At 42.6% G+C, this 16,563-nt stretch overlaps 1 protein-coding gene across 2 annotated transcripts in view; it reads left to right on the top strand.

Annotated features, from left to right (window-relative positions):
• Positions 1 to 16,563, top strand: part of eml3 (EMAP like 3) — a 65,723-nt gene that overhangs the window by 28,300 nt on the left and 20,860 nt on the right. Inside the window, exons 2-9 of one of the 2 annotated variants that reach the window (XM_039823545.1) lie at positions 3,393 to 3,569; positions 4,444 to 4,558; positions 5,057 to 5,563; positions 8,098 to 8,208; positions 8,482 to 8,510; positions 14,231 to 14,266; positions 15,201 to 15,321; positions 15,710 to 15,859. In XM_039823545.1, coding sequence (XP_039679479.1) covers positions 3,393 to 3,569; positions 4,444 to 4,558; positions 5,057 to 5,563; positions 8,098 to 8,208; positions 8,482 to 8,510; positions 14,231 to 14,266; positions 15,201 to 15,321; positions 15,710 to 15,859 — 1,246 coding nt within the window. The remainder of the gene's footprint in view (positions 1 to 3,392; positions 3,570 to 4,443; positions 4,559 to 5,056; positions 5,564 to 8,097; positions 8,209 to 8,481; positions 8,511 to 14,230; positions 14,267 to 15,200; positions 15,322 to 15,709; positions 15,860 to 16,563) is intronic. The other variant, XM_039823546.1, reaches the window with a different exon arrangement.

Consider the following 16,563-nt stretch of genomic DNA (forward strand, 5'->3'; position numbering starts at 1 on the left):
CCATAACTAAGCTGTACACTATGTACACTACCATACACTAAAGTGTACACTATATATAATTCACCATACACTAAGCTGAACACTATGTACACTACGCATACACAAGCTGTACACTACGTACAACTACGTCATACAGTGTACACTATGTACACTACTACGCACCTCTCTAACACGCCACACTGCTGTAAAAACCCTGTACTATGTACACATGTCTAACCATACACTGACACTTCTAGTACCTAGTACACGTGAAACATGTACCTACCACCTGTTCCACCTACCACACACTGTACTAGACACACACACCAACCGCTACCTGTAGTCTATCCTACTTCTAACCAACTAAACCGACTTACAACCCCTCTGTACCCTACCACATAAATCACAATATACATTCACTACCTTCAATACCTACTAAATTACACTACACAACATAAAACACCCCACACAACCCAATCCTAACCACCCACCACAACCACACACAGCAACACACCACACTCAAACAACCACAACTCACAATCAAACCCATCAACACATAACACCCAAACCTATTCCTACCACCTACAACACCACCCACACAACACCCAACCACACTAATACAGTCCACCATAATAACCAACCACCTACCCCTTACAACACTAAAACATCATCAACCTGACACACATCCTAACTAATCCTAACATAAAACACATACACTATCACACACACTACATACACTACGCACACAGCCTGTCCAAACACAGACAGTCAAACAGACACTACACACAACCACTGCACACCACCCACCTGTACACCACATACAATGACACTATTACACTACATAAAAAAATACAGACACTAACACTACATACAAAGTACACTACACCAAACCAGTACCAACACACCACTACACTACCATACACTTACACTAACACATACACTGGTACACTATTACACTACAACACATGTACACAACACTACCAACACGTTCTACACTAGTACCTACCATACACAGTGTCACAACCCATACACATGTACACAGACCACCATACACTTACACTAGTCATACATACACGCTGACACTAGACCACATACTACACATTAATACACAGTCACACACCACACACTCACCACAAACACTACCATACACAGACACTACACTACCAACATACACTATGACACTACAACACACACAACACAACCGGTACACTAACACACCAACACGGACATAGACACTACCAACACTAGTGTACACTGTACCACAGCAAGTACACAACACAACACTATTACACTAAACAACATACTTACACTATTACACTCATACAAGGTACCAGTACACAAACCTGACACAAACACCCATACACCGTACCTATTACCACACTATACACTACACCATACACTAAGAACACTATGTACACTACCATACACTAGCTGTACACAGTACACTACACCATACACTAAGGTACACATACCCCCCCCCACTTATAACCTCACATTAATAATATAACTGTACCATATGCTATGCCATACTGTCCTAGCCTAACGTACCTATATACACCATACGTTTGTCTATACGTATGTAATTCTACTGTTCATCTGTCTGTACTACATATACCTATGTCATATGTAACTCCTAAGTCCTGATACATACCTATGTCAGTATAACTAGCTGTACACTATGTGCTCATCATACGTCATGTCACCACGTGTCGCGAAATTACACCCTAATAATATGTATACCATGCATACTCGCTGTACACTATGTATACTCCCATACACTGCTACACTATGTACCACGCCATACACTAACTGTACACTATGTATACTACGCCATACTTCGCTGTACACTATGGTTTACGCCATACACAAGCTGTACACTATGTATACTCCATACCTAAGCTGTACCTATGTACCAGATACACTGCTGTACACTGTACTCATACATCCTAGCTGTACACTATGTACACTACGCTATACACGTACACTATGTTTTCGCCATACACTAAGCTGTACACTATGTACCTAAGCCATACGCTGACAAGTACCCATACTAAGCTGTACACTATGTACCATACACTGCGGTACAACTACATGCATACCCTGTACACTAGGCACTTTCACGCTACACTAAACTGCATATGTACCTCACATACTAAGCTGTACACTATGCCTCGCCATACACTAAGCGTACTATGTACTCGCCATCACTAAGCTGTACACTATGTACCCACGCTGTACTCAGCCATACACTAAGCGGTACACTATGTACACTACGCCATACACTAAGCGGTACACTATGTACACTACGCCATACACTAAGCTGTACACTATGTACACTACGCCATACACTAAGCTGTACACTACGCCATACAACTTTGGTTGCCGATGAAAGGATCCATCAAGTGTCGTGTTTTTATTTATATTATAAAGTGCTTTACAAAAGAGCTGCAGAGATTAAGCTATAAGTTGTCAACTACTAAATTAATCACCAACTATTTTGATAATTGATTAATCAATTTGAGTTATTTCTAAGAAGAAGAAGAAGAAGAAAAAAGTCCAAATTCTCTGTTTGCAGCTTGTTATTTTAATTTCTAGTGTCTTCTCTCCAATGATGTTGTTTGGGTTAAATCTGACACATTTACATCATATTAATGCTAATTAATGTGTATTTGTATTTGATAAAAAATAAAAAAAAGTAAGGAGGGGGGGAAAGTAACTGTCCCACAGTGAAAAGCCTCACCTGCTGGGACAAATGGAGAAAGAAAAATCCATTTCAAGAGTTGCTGTGGTTTACACAGTTTTAAGAACCACTGCTTTAGGCTATTTGCTTCATTAATTTAAACTAATGAAAATGTAAAATGTCTCCAATGGATAAAGAACCTTAGTTTATATATGATGCTTATCATCCTGTTTTCTTGCTGTAAAACAAATATCCTGACACGTATTTGCTACTTCAATGTTGTTTAATGCCATGTTATGTCTCATACACCCTGTACACAAATGCACCTCACATTAAATTTACTCCACTCACGTGATTTGGGCTCAAGATAATTAGAAACAGAGCGCTCCAACAAACTGAACAAACAGAGAAGTTGTGTTAAAGTCTGAGCTCATCGCTGGTCTACAACATGCTGCTAAAAGGTTTCTCTTTGGCTTCTTATGGTGGTGGTTATGTTGATTTTTGCTGTAATATTTTATTCTTCATATTTTATTTTTAATTTGTGTGTTGATGCTGATCTGTGCCAGATCTGTGCTTTGAAGTCATAAACGAACAGTTACTAAATAAGGCTTTAAAATAATCTGATGAAACGGATAAATCCTGGGTAGTTTGTTTGGCTCATTCAAAACAGGCTTCTTACAAAAAGTCCTGCTTTTCTGAGCCACTATAAAACACCTCTCCGGTCTCTTTTTAGATGACGCGTCGGCAGACAGCAGCGCTGAGTTCCCAGACCGAGCTTCCATGATGGAGGTGCGTCTGCAGGCGCAGGAGGATGAGATCACGCTGCTGAAATCCTCACTGGCTGATGCCCTGCGCAGGATCCGCCTCCATGATCAGCTCTTACCATTACTAAAACAGCAGCTCATTGCAGGTGGGTGATCTTCAATATGATATATATAGTACATCAGATGGTAGAACATTGTCCAGTGTTTACACACTTGACAATTACATATGCAATGGAAGTAAAGATTGTAAGAAGAGAGCTTGAGAGAGAAGTTCATAACCTGCCTACACCTGACCGATCACTGTATAAAACAGAGGGGGATTGTCAGATTTTTAGCTCGGGGTACTCTGTGGTTGTGGTTGTGGAGTTCCGAGCTCGAAAATCCGAGGTCAGGAAGCATGTTTCAGACTTTGACCTCGGAAAATCCGACTTCCGAGTAGAAATGGAACGCACTCAGAAGCTGTTAGACAATCCGACAAGCGCTTTGTTTGAATTATTCTTTGAAAGATATGTCAAAATGTCACCAATATTGTTTGATGGGCACCTGTGGCTCAGGAGGTAGAGCGGTCGTCTACGTTGGAAGGTCAGTGGTTCGATCCCTGGCCCCTGCAGTCTACATGTCGAAGTGTCCTTGGGCAAGACACTGAACCACAAATTGCTCCCGATGCTGCGCTATCAGTGTGCAAATATGCATGAATGATTATCTGATGAACAGGTGGCACCTTGTATGGCAGCTTTGGCCACCAGTGTATGAATGTGTATGAATGGGGTGAATGGTGCCTGTAGTGTGCAAAGCAGTACTGAGTGAAAAGTGACCGACAAACTAGAGTATCAATTAAAATGTTGTTATGGTATTGAAATTTGTGTATCTATCAAAACATTTCAAAAGAAAACCCTGTTAAATACTGGAATTTGTTTACTGAGAAACGACTGGACATACTGATTGTGCCAGTGCAGTATCACTCAGAAATAACAATCACCAGTCATCAATCAAATAATGATGAACTTTCATCCCGCCCAGTGAACCCAGGTGCTGCCAGAGTGCTGAACCAAGTCTGCTGCTCAGATGGTTGCACCAGCAGCAGGAAACTGTCCTCCAGCTCAGCCGTCGATGGGATCTGCCACCGTGCTACCAGGTACTGGACCTACACGCCCAGGGTTCAGACGACAGCAGGGCCGATGTATAGCCATATTGCTTGTGATATCAGAGGCATGCTTGTGAGAACGCCTGGTTGTGTTCATGTTAGGGCTGAGCAGTATATCGATATTGTGATATGAGACTAGATATCGTGTTAGATTTTTCTAAATCGTAATATGGAAAGTGTTGTCTTTTCCTGGTTTTAAAGGCTGCATTACAGTAAAGTGATGTAATTTTCTGACCTTACCGGACTGTTCTAGCTGTTCTATTATGTGCCTTTACCCACTTAGTCATTGAATCCAGATTACTGCTGATTATTTATCTAAAATCAAATTGTGAAAATATTTTGTGAAAGCACCATATGTCAACCATTTCGCTCAATATCGATATCAAGGTATTTGCTTTATAATCTCGTGATATCTGATTTTCTCTGTATCGCCCAGCCATAGTTCATGTGTAATTTGCCTGTATGACTCTTCCATGTTGACCTCTCCAGCCAACTGTCAGACAGCGTTGTGACCAATGCGAATGGCCACACAGAAAGTCCAGTGTCCATGAATTTGAGACCCAGGCCAGCAACACTGGACAGGTCAACCCAGACAGAGCCCATCCTCCCAGGGCAGGACACTGGGCAGGAAAGGGCCCCTCTCCCAAGGCGGGTCCTGAGTCTAAAGCTGGAGGACGCCCTCCCTCCAGGGAAGCTGGAGGTTGAGGGGACGCGGGCCAAGCTCCACCGTGTCCCTGGCTTGGAAGAGGAGGATGAGGAGCAGGAGGAAAATGAAGAAGGAGGGGAGCCGGAAAAGGAGCTGAGCTGGACGTCGTCCGTGGAGGAGCCCATTCAGCCCACCACGATCCGAGGCCTCCAGAGGGACGACTGTCAGGATGGAAGCTGTTCTCCAGAGGAGCTGGGCTCTGCCTCGGCCTCAGTCAGAACCTCGGACCAGAACCTCAGCTCCCGCTCTGGCCCCTTGACCCCCATCCAGGAAGGAGAGAAGAAACCTTTGTGCGTGATCTCGCCAACCTTTCCCCTCACCACCGCTGTCTTCATAATCATCTTCGTTCTCGTGATTGATTGCATGGCTTTTAAGGAAGAATCAAAGTTTTCTTGATTCTGACTTGTGTGACTGCAAACCCCAGTTGCGCTGCAATCCCTCTTATGAAACCATCAGCGTCAGGTTGCCAGGGTGTGATTATACAGTGTTAGAGCAGGAAACCCGAGGGGGGGTGACATGTTCTGTCGTCATGTTCTCTCCAGCCTCCATGTGCTTGCTCTCCATGTGTTTGAGCAGGGAGCGAGAGAAACGTAAAGCCGCAGCGGAACACAATGGCCGCACTCTTCCACACTGAGTGACAAATCCAAGATTAGCTTCACGGCACACAGTGATTTGAGCCAAGTGGAAAATGTGATGTAAGGGCAATTTTACGCAGCATAATGTAAATAAAGGGCTATAGTTACAATATGTATTCACTTAGACTGAACTAGAAAGGTCAGGGGGTTTGCAAGACTGTACAGATGTAACCTTTCAAGGACAGAAAATAGTTTGAAATGACATATCTGTCCAAACAGCATCAGAGTTAATAGCCATCAAAAGAACCTCCAGATTTGTCCTCTCTGTTGCAACTTCCCTGTAGCCACAAAGCATTTAAGCTGATGGTCCTGTAAAACGATGCAGATGTGCGGAGTTGACAAAGTGCCACTAAGGATCTGCCATTCAACTGGGTTTTGCAGAAACGTGCAACCTGTCTTAAATCTTGATTGTTTTCAATGCAGTTCTGCCTTTTTTTTTTAACCTTTTAACATTGTCTTCCTCAAGCAAATCAAGGATCTCTTACATGTTGTGATTTGCACTCTGAAACTCAAATAATCACCTTCAGTGATTAGAAAGCACAGCGCCAGAGCACTGCTGCTTTTGTTTACTTGTGCATGCATGTGTTCTTTTGTCCTACTTCCTTGTTGTGGCTTGAAAAGGGTTTCATTGGTGATGGGTAACATGTGCCCGAGTCCTTCAGCTCAGCTCTGCTATGCCCCTCAATGGAAAACTTGAGGTACTGGGAAAGTTGTGCCTCCGTGTTCAGCCTACTACACCTCCTCATTTAAGTTTTTATTCAAAATTAGAAGTAGAGAGGTTAGGGAGGAGGGGCTGGTTTGCCAGCTGAGTTTCACTTCCTCGATCCAAGGCCAGTAACGTAGATAGACGCCCAAGCTTTTTTTTAGTCCCGCAACACTTCCCCTGCTGAGGCTGCTGGTACAAATGCATGTCATCAGGACAGGGGTGTGTTGCAAGAAATCTTCAGATACAATAAGAGATTTATTATGGTTTAATCTTGTTCATTTGACCTTCAATTTGAGACCCTCACCAATCCCCTCCTTTACAAGTTGCCAGATTAGGAGTAGGATTTGGGGTGATCACCAAAAGGGTAATTGCATTTTATTACAACTTACAATGATAACATGATAACATTAAGCTCACCAAGTCCATTGCTGTGATCTGGAAACAAGATGACATTTCTAAAAATAAATTTGACGGGGTAAGAAACACAATCAGACAGGTTGTAAACAAACCTCAAGGTTCGCCAAACTAGTTTGGAAGAGAAAAGAAGGTGAATAGAAGTTATTACCCAAACTGTCAGTTGTAAACATCCATCACAATGTTCATATCTACTTCCTTCTCTTGGCTTGTTAACAACCTGTCTGACTGCTTGTGTTCCTCTTGTGTTTTTCCACTCTAAAGTAAGTCTCTAACGTTGGCTTGCCTGGCTAACTAGCTTAAACCTACAGTAGTAGTGCTTATTTCCAAGGCCAAGCGTTAGCATATCATTAGCTAACTACACTTTGTGGGGTTATAGCTGATGGTAAAGCCCTTTGCCAGACTAGAACATCCACATGTGTGGGAGGGTAGTTTAACACTGGTCTTGGATGCTATATCACAGTTTAGGGTAACGTTAGAAGCTCTGTCCTTCTCTGTAATGGATTTGGGGAAGTTTGCCAAACACATTAGCTTGTCCTGCTAACTTTTAGCCTTGGACAGTCCTGTTAGTCCTACGTGTTTTTAGACTAACTTTTAGAGTTATTGTTAATTAGCAAAGCTAGCTATAGCTTATCAAATCTGCAAGCGACAGCCATAATTTTACCCAGCAAAATCAGCGGTTGCAAGCTAGAAATAAGAAGCTGCTTTTGTCATTGTTTTACCTAAAAAGGACCAAAAGTTTAGATGGTAAATCTGCCACCATTAGCATTGAAAGGGCTAAACTAGAGAGCTTGACAAGCGTAGCAACCGTAACTAATTGGTACAACGTTATTACTAAAGAACAATAAGACCCAAGATTTATAAAACCAGATGAATCCCTATGGAAAGTTGGGAATGAAATGATTTGAAAGATCTTAAACATTGCTAACCAACATGCATGTTTCTCTTCATAAACTACCATGTTGCATTCATAAATGGCGGGGTGACTGCATGCATCTGTGTGGGATTTAGTGTGTGGACACACAGGGTTTACTCCTGGAAAGCTGATTTCTGTTCTCTGGTGTTTCAGGGTTCGTAGGAACAGCGAGAAACTGGGAAATCCGGAGAGGCAGCGGAAACGTCTGGACAAGAAGGCGGCATCCTCGGCCAACCTCCTCACCCGCTCCCCCAGCCTGGAGAAGTAAGTCACTCTGCCATCACTCACAGCTGTCACCACACAGTCACACAGCTCACTTTTTCCTATGGCTGCTGCTGCAGCCTCACATATCTCATCTAAGAGACACTTGCTGGAACACTGATGGCCCCTATGAATAATATTAAAATTCCATTTCCATGAAAACGTTGCAGTAACCCAGTACGTGATTCTGAAGTGGCGTGCAGATGGATAAAAGCTACTAACTTCTCGAAATGGGGTCATATATCTGTCTCACACAGTTGTTTTCTGTCTCCACAGTCGAGCTAAGGAGCTGGTCACCGGTGCAGGTGATGTATCTTTCAACTCTCTGTCTTGTCTTTAATCCTGAAACTGAGATGACATCACTTTATCTAAATGGCAAAGGAATTTAATTTGCCACTTACACAAGGTATTCAAGGCAGAATCTTGAAGACTTCAACCTGTAGATGAAGAACAAGATTTTAGGCAACTCTCATAACTCGTGGTTTGCTGCAGTCTGTAGTCTTTTTACTTGGTATTGAACCGTACTTACTTATGCAGTGAACAAAAACCTATTTTCTCAATCCATTTCTTACCATGTATTTTATGCCAAAATTAAAACCGTTTTGGTTATTTCACATCAGAGATTTCTTCTCTTTTATTGCATATACGCTCATATAATATGCATATATAATACAGCTTGTCAGCAACTGTACGAGGGCCCCCAGGAAGTGCGGCAGGCTTTAAAGCAAATTAAACATAGGGGCCAAAAAGACTTTTCCCCATAGACTTACATGGTGAAAGAGACGTCTGTAAAAGATTTTGAAGCGTCTCAACCCCTGACAAAATGGCTCGTTCCCCTATCAGAATTTGATCCATTCATTCATATATACAAACATTTGGAAAGTCTAGAATAGCCGCACGATTAAATCATTTAATCCCCATTCGAGTTAGCGGAGCTCTAAACCCCAAGTAGCTGTTTGGCCAGTGGAAGTCTATAGTGCGCCTGCTCCAGTGGCGCCGGCAGCCATAATCCTGTACGCACTGTGCGTACATTTTTTTTTCTGAGACGTGCAACGCAGCCGACAGCAGCTCTGCTCTGCTCTGTTCACAGTACTAATTTTCCCATTAATTATGCGCTGCTTCACCAACAACCCATCCACTATTAATCACAATGTTCATTTTTATGACTGGATCTGTAGATAAACTGGTTGCTGGACACTGAGTAGCCTATCGCTAAACCCATGGACGGAGCCAGCATGTTGTTTGAATCATGTGTGTTAATGGATATGAATATTGCAGTTATGAGGCTTATCCCATTTTTGATCATATTCGGGATATGATGTTTACATGGCACTCAGAGAAATCATGTTATTCATATCTCCTCACATCCACCTCTCTCTCTCTCTCTCTCTCTCTCTTACAAAATGCTTCAGTAAAATATTTTCATGATCTCGTTATTATGATATGATAAAAAGTACGCTAGGAGCACACTCACACACATTAAATATTGTAAAAACAGCTGATTTCTGGCACAATAAACCACTTCAGCAGGCGTGCGTTCTATAAAATAGAATCCTGCCGGCGCCACTGGCCTGCTCTATGTGCCGCACAAAAGCAGGGCCGATCATCTGAGTCATTTTATACACGGTTTTAGCTCCATGATGATCTCCTAAGAATGAACGGGGCTCCACCTGGAACGCTGGAACGCAGTTCTTCTAATCTATCCATGATGTGTATGCGTAGGCTCTGTGCGGACGTCCCCCGTACCACCAATTTTTTGTGACCACGTTATTAAAAGTGGTACCATAGTGATCTACTGTGAATGTGTGGAAGTTGTCCTCCAAACTGATAGTAAACGGAAACTACCATCGTTGCATCTCATGTTGCTTAAATAGCCTCATCGAGTTCTCCACTTGCCTCGCGGAGAGAGGAAATGAGTAAATGTATTTTTAGTGTGATGAGACCTCCTTTCCTCTGAAGCGTCACATGAATACGTCAGCTGTTCGGGCGGAGTTAGCAACTCAGTTGCACGGTGTTCTCATCTGTTCGTGTACGCATCTGTTCGGGAGTATAATCAAGCCTTTAAGGTGTGTGTGTGTGTGTGTGTGTGTGTGTGTGTGTGTGTGTGTGTGTGTGTGTGTGTGTGTGTGTGTGTGTGTGTGTGTGTGTGTGTGTGTGTGTGTGTGTGTGTGTGTGTGTGTGTGTGTGTGTGTGTGTAGTGCTGTTTTGGCTGTGCGTAGTCCTGCTTTAGGTGCCACACCAGATTGGATGGTTTTCTGCCCAACTGGGCCACTTTTTATTTGATTGGGCAGGAAAAAGGTTTTTGGGCAGCTTGTGATAATTGAACCTACTTTTTGTACCATTCAGGCAGTTTACTGTGATGAAAAGTTATAGAATATATACCAATCAATAACACATTGCTTTTTCCCTTCTCCAGTAAGAATACTTTAGCATTGATAGGATGCTGTCACTGTGTCCAGTCAACTCCAACTTTAAGCAGAAGAAGAGGAACCGAATAAACAGGGCACTAAGTTTGAGAAGCGTAATGACAGACAAGCCGCCAACTGTCTTTTCAGTTCATTGCAGCCAGGCTTTATGTGCACGCATAATCAGGTTCATATCATATCAAATTTGCACAAGGTATCGCACCCACCCTGCAACGCCTCTGATTGTGCAGTAACTCATATAATAATGGGTGTGTGTTTACCCTTATTATCTCAAACAGTCATGACCCTTGTTTTGCAGTAGCCCTGTTATACTGTACTGTATACTACTCTATTTGCACATGTTAGCATCATAATCTGGTTCCACAAACCTTGATAAGCCTTTGTCCTGTTATGTAGTAGTCAGTAAAACAAGAAATATAATGCTAAACAGTGTAATGATGGTCCACGTGAAAGTGAAAGTATATGAAAAACTGTTGTCGCTCTCATCTTGCATTTTTGGAAGATATGGAGGAGACACACCTGCACGCAGACATTCAGAAAGGTAGATCAACAAAGAGCGGACTAACCATGGGTTAGGGTTACCACAACTATAGTAATACTCTTTTGTTGACATATACTGTCTGTTTGCATGAAAACGGGGCCTTTTGATTGACAGGTGACCTTTTTATCTGGAGTGCAATGCAAAAACGGCACAGCCAGGAATGTTTTGTCCCAATGAATGCTGTCTAGTGTAACATAACTATAATCCTTAGAGGAACAAATATGGACACGCTGCATAGATTTTCTTACAATCGGGGACTTTTTCCAACTTTTCCTGACTTCAGTTTTGGCAGGGCCAGAGTTGAACTATTGCCCATGCAGCTTTTCAATGGTTCACACATGTAGTCATTTGTGCAAAATTGAGTGCATTTCCCAACCAACCACACTTGTGGTTAGCGTAGCTTTTGTGAGTGTTGGCCTTCAGTCTAGTTATGGTTAGCCCTGTTTTAAGGCCTCATTCCTACATAACTCTCTCTCTCACTCTCTCACATTGTTTGTGATAGTCAAGAAAAATAAGAATTCTATTAGTTGAAGTCAGTGGAAAACTCTGGCAACAATATTTCTGTTCAGTCAGTCATGTCAGTAACAAAACAATATCTACCATAAGTTTCCTAACATTAGCCACTGTAAGATACTGGTCATAACCGACCATGTCAAGATGTAGCAGTAAAAACCCTTGATTGGACTGAATTTAGCAAGGTTGTGCTTATGAATTCAACTTTTCAATTCTTTCAAAAGTTAAACAGCTTACTTTAAATGTTCATGGGTTCATGGGTCATTTGTAGGCATCATGAAAGCATTGCAGACACAGTTTAGATACATTTTGTTCTACGAATTCAGTACGTGTGTGTGTGTGTGTGTGTGTGTGTGTGTGTGTGTGTGTGTGTGTGTGTGTGTGTGTGTGTGTGTGTGTGTGTGTGTGTGTGTGTGTGTGTGTGTGTGTGTGTGTGTGTATGGTCTGTAAATACAGTGATAAGTGTAGTAGTAACTAATAAAGATAACAGGAATTTGTAGGGTGCCTGTAATTTCCAAACTTCTCTCTCAGGATCATCTGCCTAGAGCTGGGCTCAGGGAGCAGGGACCCTCTATTACATATTTTGTAAAAAATGTATTTGCATAACAAACTGGGCCTACAGTAACGTGTAGGGCGGCCTAAAGCCTTTATACATACCTTTTTAGTGCATAGAATACTAAACTATTAAAATAGCCTAGTACTGCATGCTTTTATAAATCATGTTAAACATACATGTGGCACAGTGAATCCTCAGGATGAACTGTATCTATGGATGGTTATCTTAGTGACTACCTTACCTATAGGCCAATCAGTGGGGATTTATATTTGCTGATAATATGTTGGATTCATGTTAAGACTTTTTAATTTTTGAAAAATAAATGTATGAGGCCCCTCCCTGCAATGACTCTGAGGACCCTCTTGGGTCCTGGGCCCCCTGTTGAAGATCTCTGGCCTAAATAATTGTCAACATAAACTTCAGCTTGACACCCAGCTGAAAGCCAGCAGGTCATTTAGAGCCTACCTTTATGGCGAATCATGCCCTCTGAACACCAGAAATATCCTACTCCTTCAAACTGGCCACCACTTTTTGTGAGTTCCTATAAAGCCAAACACTGCAGGGCCAGTTTGGGCCGTGGGCGCTGCCTGGAATCCTGTGGTTAGCCGAGCTGCCGCACCACTCCAACGTGCCTGACGGAATGATGGATGGCCAGCTCTGCAGAGGAGGTTGCCAAGTCTTCCCCTGCTCTCTTTCTGTCTGGATGTCTTCATAACTTTTGCTTGATTAAGTAATAGTTGTGCTTGGCAGCTTTTTAGATTCCTGACATCGGAGAGTGGCAGTCATTTTAGGGGACATAGGACAAATGTCTCTGAATAACTATTTATAAATACTGCGGCAGCATGGTGGCCCAACGGTTAGCACTGTGGCCTCACAGCAAGAAGGTTCTGGGTTCGAGTCCAGGTCGTTCCGGGCCTTTCTGTGTGGAGTTTGTATGTTCTCCCCGTGTTTGCGTGGGTTTCCGGGTGCTCTGGTTTTACCCCACCATCAAAAAACATGCACCAGGTTCGCAACATGCGCTCAGATCTGGAGCTGGTCCCTGGGCGCTGTAAATGGCTGCCCACTGCTCCCTTGAGGGATGGGTTAAATGCAGAGAATGAATTTCACTACATGTATGTGTATGTGACACTGAAGTACTTTTACCTTGCTTTTCGTACCCACCGAAATGTGTCTCTAGCACTGAATATCAAAATCTCTCACCCAAAGTTCACATTGACTAGCTGGTCAGGTTCGTAATCTTCCTATTTATTTTTTAATTGCACAGTTGATTTAGACTATTTTATCCAGGCAAAGATATGGATAAATAATTCTTTTTTAGACTGGATGAAAATCAAATTGAAACTCAAATTATATGAAATAATTTTTTGCTTTCTTATTTTTACCTGGGAGCTTTGTACCTTTTGTGGTAATATTCATCACCACCCTTGTGTGTTTCCTGTCATATGAACTGTAACCTGTGTTCTTATCACCCTCTTAGTAAATTGCCAGGTGAAACAGGAACGCGTTTTTCTTCTTGTCCTGCTCAGCTTTGATTTATTTGTTTCCTGACTCCCCACTGTTTGTTGTTGCTGGAATGAGGTTCCTGTCTTGGTAATAAGTCTCTTCTCAGGGTGTCTCTCTAGCCTTTTACCATCTACCCCAATTTTATGCTCCCACAGACAGATAGTTAAAGACCCCGAGTCGGAGCAGTCACATTTCAGTCTGCTCGGCTTTGCTGCTTGCCTTCACTATACTCGTAAAAATAACACAACCATTGCCAAGGGAACATAGCCAGGTTAGAAGTCCCAAAAAGAGATGGATAAAGGAAAATATAACCCAGCTTGAAAATCAAAGCTTATAGATCGAACCCGTAAAAAAAATGGGAATAGATCCTTGGGGATCGTAAAGTCAAAGTTCGGTCAGCTGTGGCGGGAATCGGCTGTGACTTGAAGCAAAGAGGATCTTGGTGTTTATTTGTTTGGCTAACCTCATGCTTTCATTCTCACACAGGATCCCCCGGATCCAGAAGAGGAACTTACAGCCAAGGTAGACCTGCTACTCTGTCCCGTCGTGTCTTTAGCTCTTTTTATACGGCAAAGGTCAAGAGAGCACGCTGTACTTTTCCAGCAATATCCCATTCACTGTTGCGTGCACACACACACACACACACACACACACACACACACACACACACACACACACACACACACACACACACACACACACACACACACACACACACAGTTTCCTGCTATCTACTGTATCTATTGGCAGCTGATCAGTATTACCATACAACGACTGAATATTTGACTTACGCTAAGACTACTAAGAATTACAATAGGATGGTAACGTTGCTCTGTCTCTGTGCGAACACGTTGACTGAAACAACTTTATACGGTGAGATAAGTTTAGTTGCCAGTATAAACTCTTTGTATAACTACAATTGAATGATCACACAGGTTCTGTCTGAGGTTTGTGCCAAATTTTTTCCTCGCTGCGGTCGCAGGGCGAATTGTTGGGTCTCCAAGTGGCCTAAATAATCATTAATCACATTTTACACACACTATATTGTTTTCAAACCATGGATAACAAGATCAGTCGGTCAGTCCACCACAACTATGAACTCTGGACAATGTTCAGAGAATCTCTCGCTCTCAGCTTTACCAAGCTTTGTTGTGAGATTCAGCTCATTGGTTAGCCGTCCGGTCCATAACTTTACGGCTTTGGTTCACTCTCACAGCATCTTTTTCAGACGCAGCAGGCAGCTGTTTACAGCAGCAAACAGCTGACACAGTTAGAGACTAGCTGGTGAACACAGTGGAGCATTTAGCGGCTAAAGAGACCGATGTTTTTAATAGGTGGTGGAGAAAGGAAGAAGGATGAGGATACAGGATAAAATAAACAGTAAAACACTTGTCTTTGTCTGCCTCTCTGTGTATTATCGCTACGTTACTGGTCCTCTGCTGCGTTTGTCTTCCAGAAATGTCAATCAAAATGTTCATCCGAGGTCGGCCCATCACCATGTACATCCCCACTAACATCCACAACTATGAAGACCTGAAGATGGAGCCGCCCTCTGAGAGACTGGAGCTGGACTGGGTGTATCCTTCCAGATTGCCACAGCATGTGTTCGGCCTCTTGTCCACATTTATGAGGCGTATGTTACATTCAGACAGTGATGATTTCACTGTGTGCTCATTTTCTGGATTCAAGCCACACTGTCTGTGTTGGAAAGTGTCTCTTTAATAGTCTAGTGTGTGTGAGAGCAGCATTAACCACAGATGAACTGTAAGCGGTGGGTGCCATGTGTTTAGAGGGACAGTAGTGTCATTTTGTATTCAATATCAGCAAAATATTCATACAAACTCAAGTTTTAATGTGCAAATTAGTCGATAATCACAACATTTCATTGTTTGGTGAACTGCTCCTGTTAATAAGTGAAATGGACCAATGATTAACATGAATGTCCCCTTGACCCAGTCCGGCCAGCTATGGGTACCGGGGACGGGACTGCCGGGCCAACCTGTACTTCCTTCCAACGGGCGAGGCAGTGTACTTCATCGCCTGTGTGGTTGTGCTTTACCACATCAACAACCGCACACAACGCCACTATCAAAAACACACAGATTGTGTCCGCTGGTCAGTGGAAGACAATTTTATATCATCTGCATCTATAGATGAGATCCAAATAAACACACATAGCCTAAAAACTGGAAACAGTCTCTGACAATCTCTGGCAAATAGAGCTCAACAGTGACCGCCCATGTTTTGCATCGCTCTGGTACAGGAAGTAATTTTACCCGTTCAATTGCTCCGCTGACATTTCAGAAAATGCTTTTATAAAGAGTTTTAAGCCTGGAACTAAGTCAACCAGCTAGGAGATGAATCATGACCATAAGACATTTGATACAGAGCAAAAGAACACCGTTTTCAGCAACAACAACGTCAGAAACCCACAATCGTGACACAGAGAGGAAGGAATGTCAGGCGTTATCCTGGAAATGTGCTTCCATTGATCCAGACTAGTAGTGACTATGCCATAAGCCTGTAAATAAAGGGCGTGAAAATCAAAATCAAAAATAGTCTTGGGTTCAAAGGGTTAAAAACTTGTTATAACACTAAAATCTATTAAAACATATTTAAATAATTACAGCCGTTAGAACCTGTTACAACATTTTAAAGTCCATTTAGCCCTGTTCAGAGGTAACAACACGCCCAGGGCAAATAAAAAGAGTTATTTTTAACCCAAATCTCAAGCCCGGTGTTCATATGGCTGCTGGAGGCAGTTCCAGTATTCACTTTGTGTATTAGAGATTTGGGAGGCGATCAGCACGCTGGCATGT

This window comes from Perca fluviatilis, chromosome 14 (genome assembly GCF_010015445.1).
Source record: "Perca fluviatilis chromosome 14, GENO_Pfluv_1.0, whole genome shotgun sequence".
In the NCBI taxonomy this organism is placed as follows: domain Eukaryota; kingdom Metazoa; phylum Chordata; class Actinopteri; order Perciformes; family Percidae; genus Perca; species Perca fluviatilis.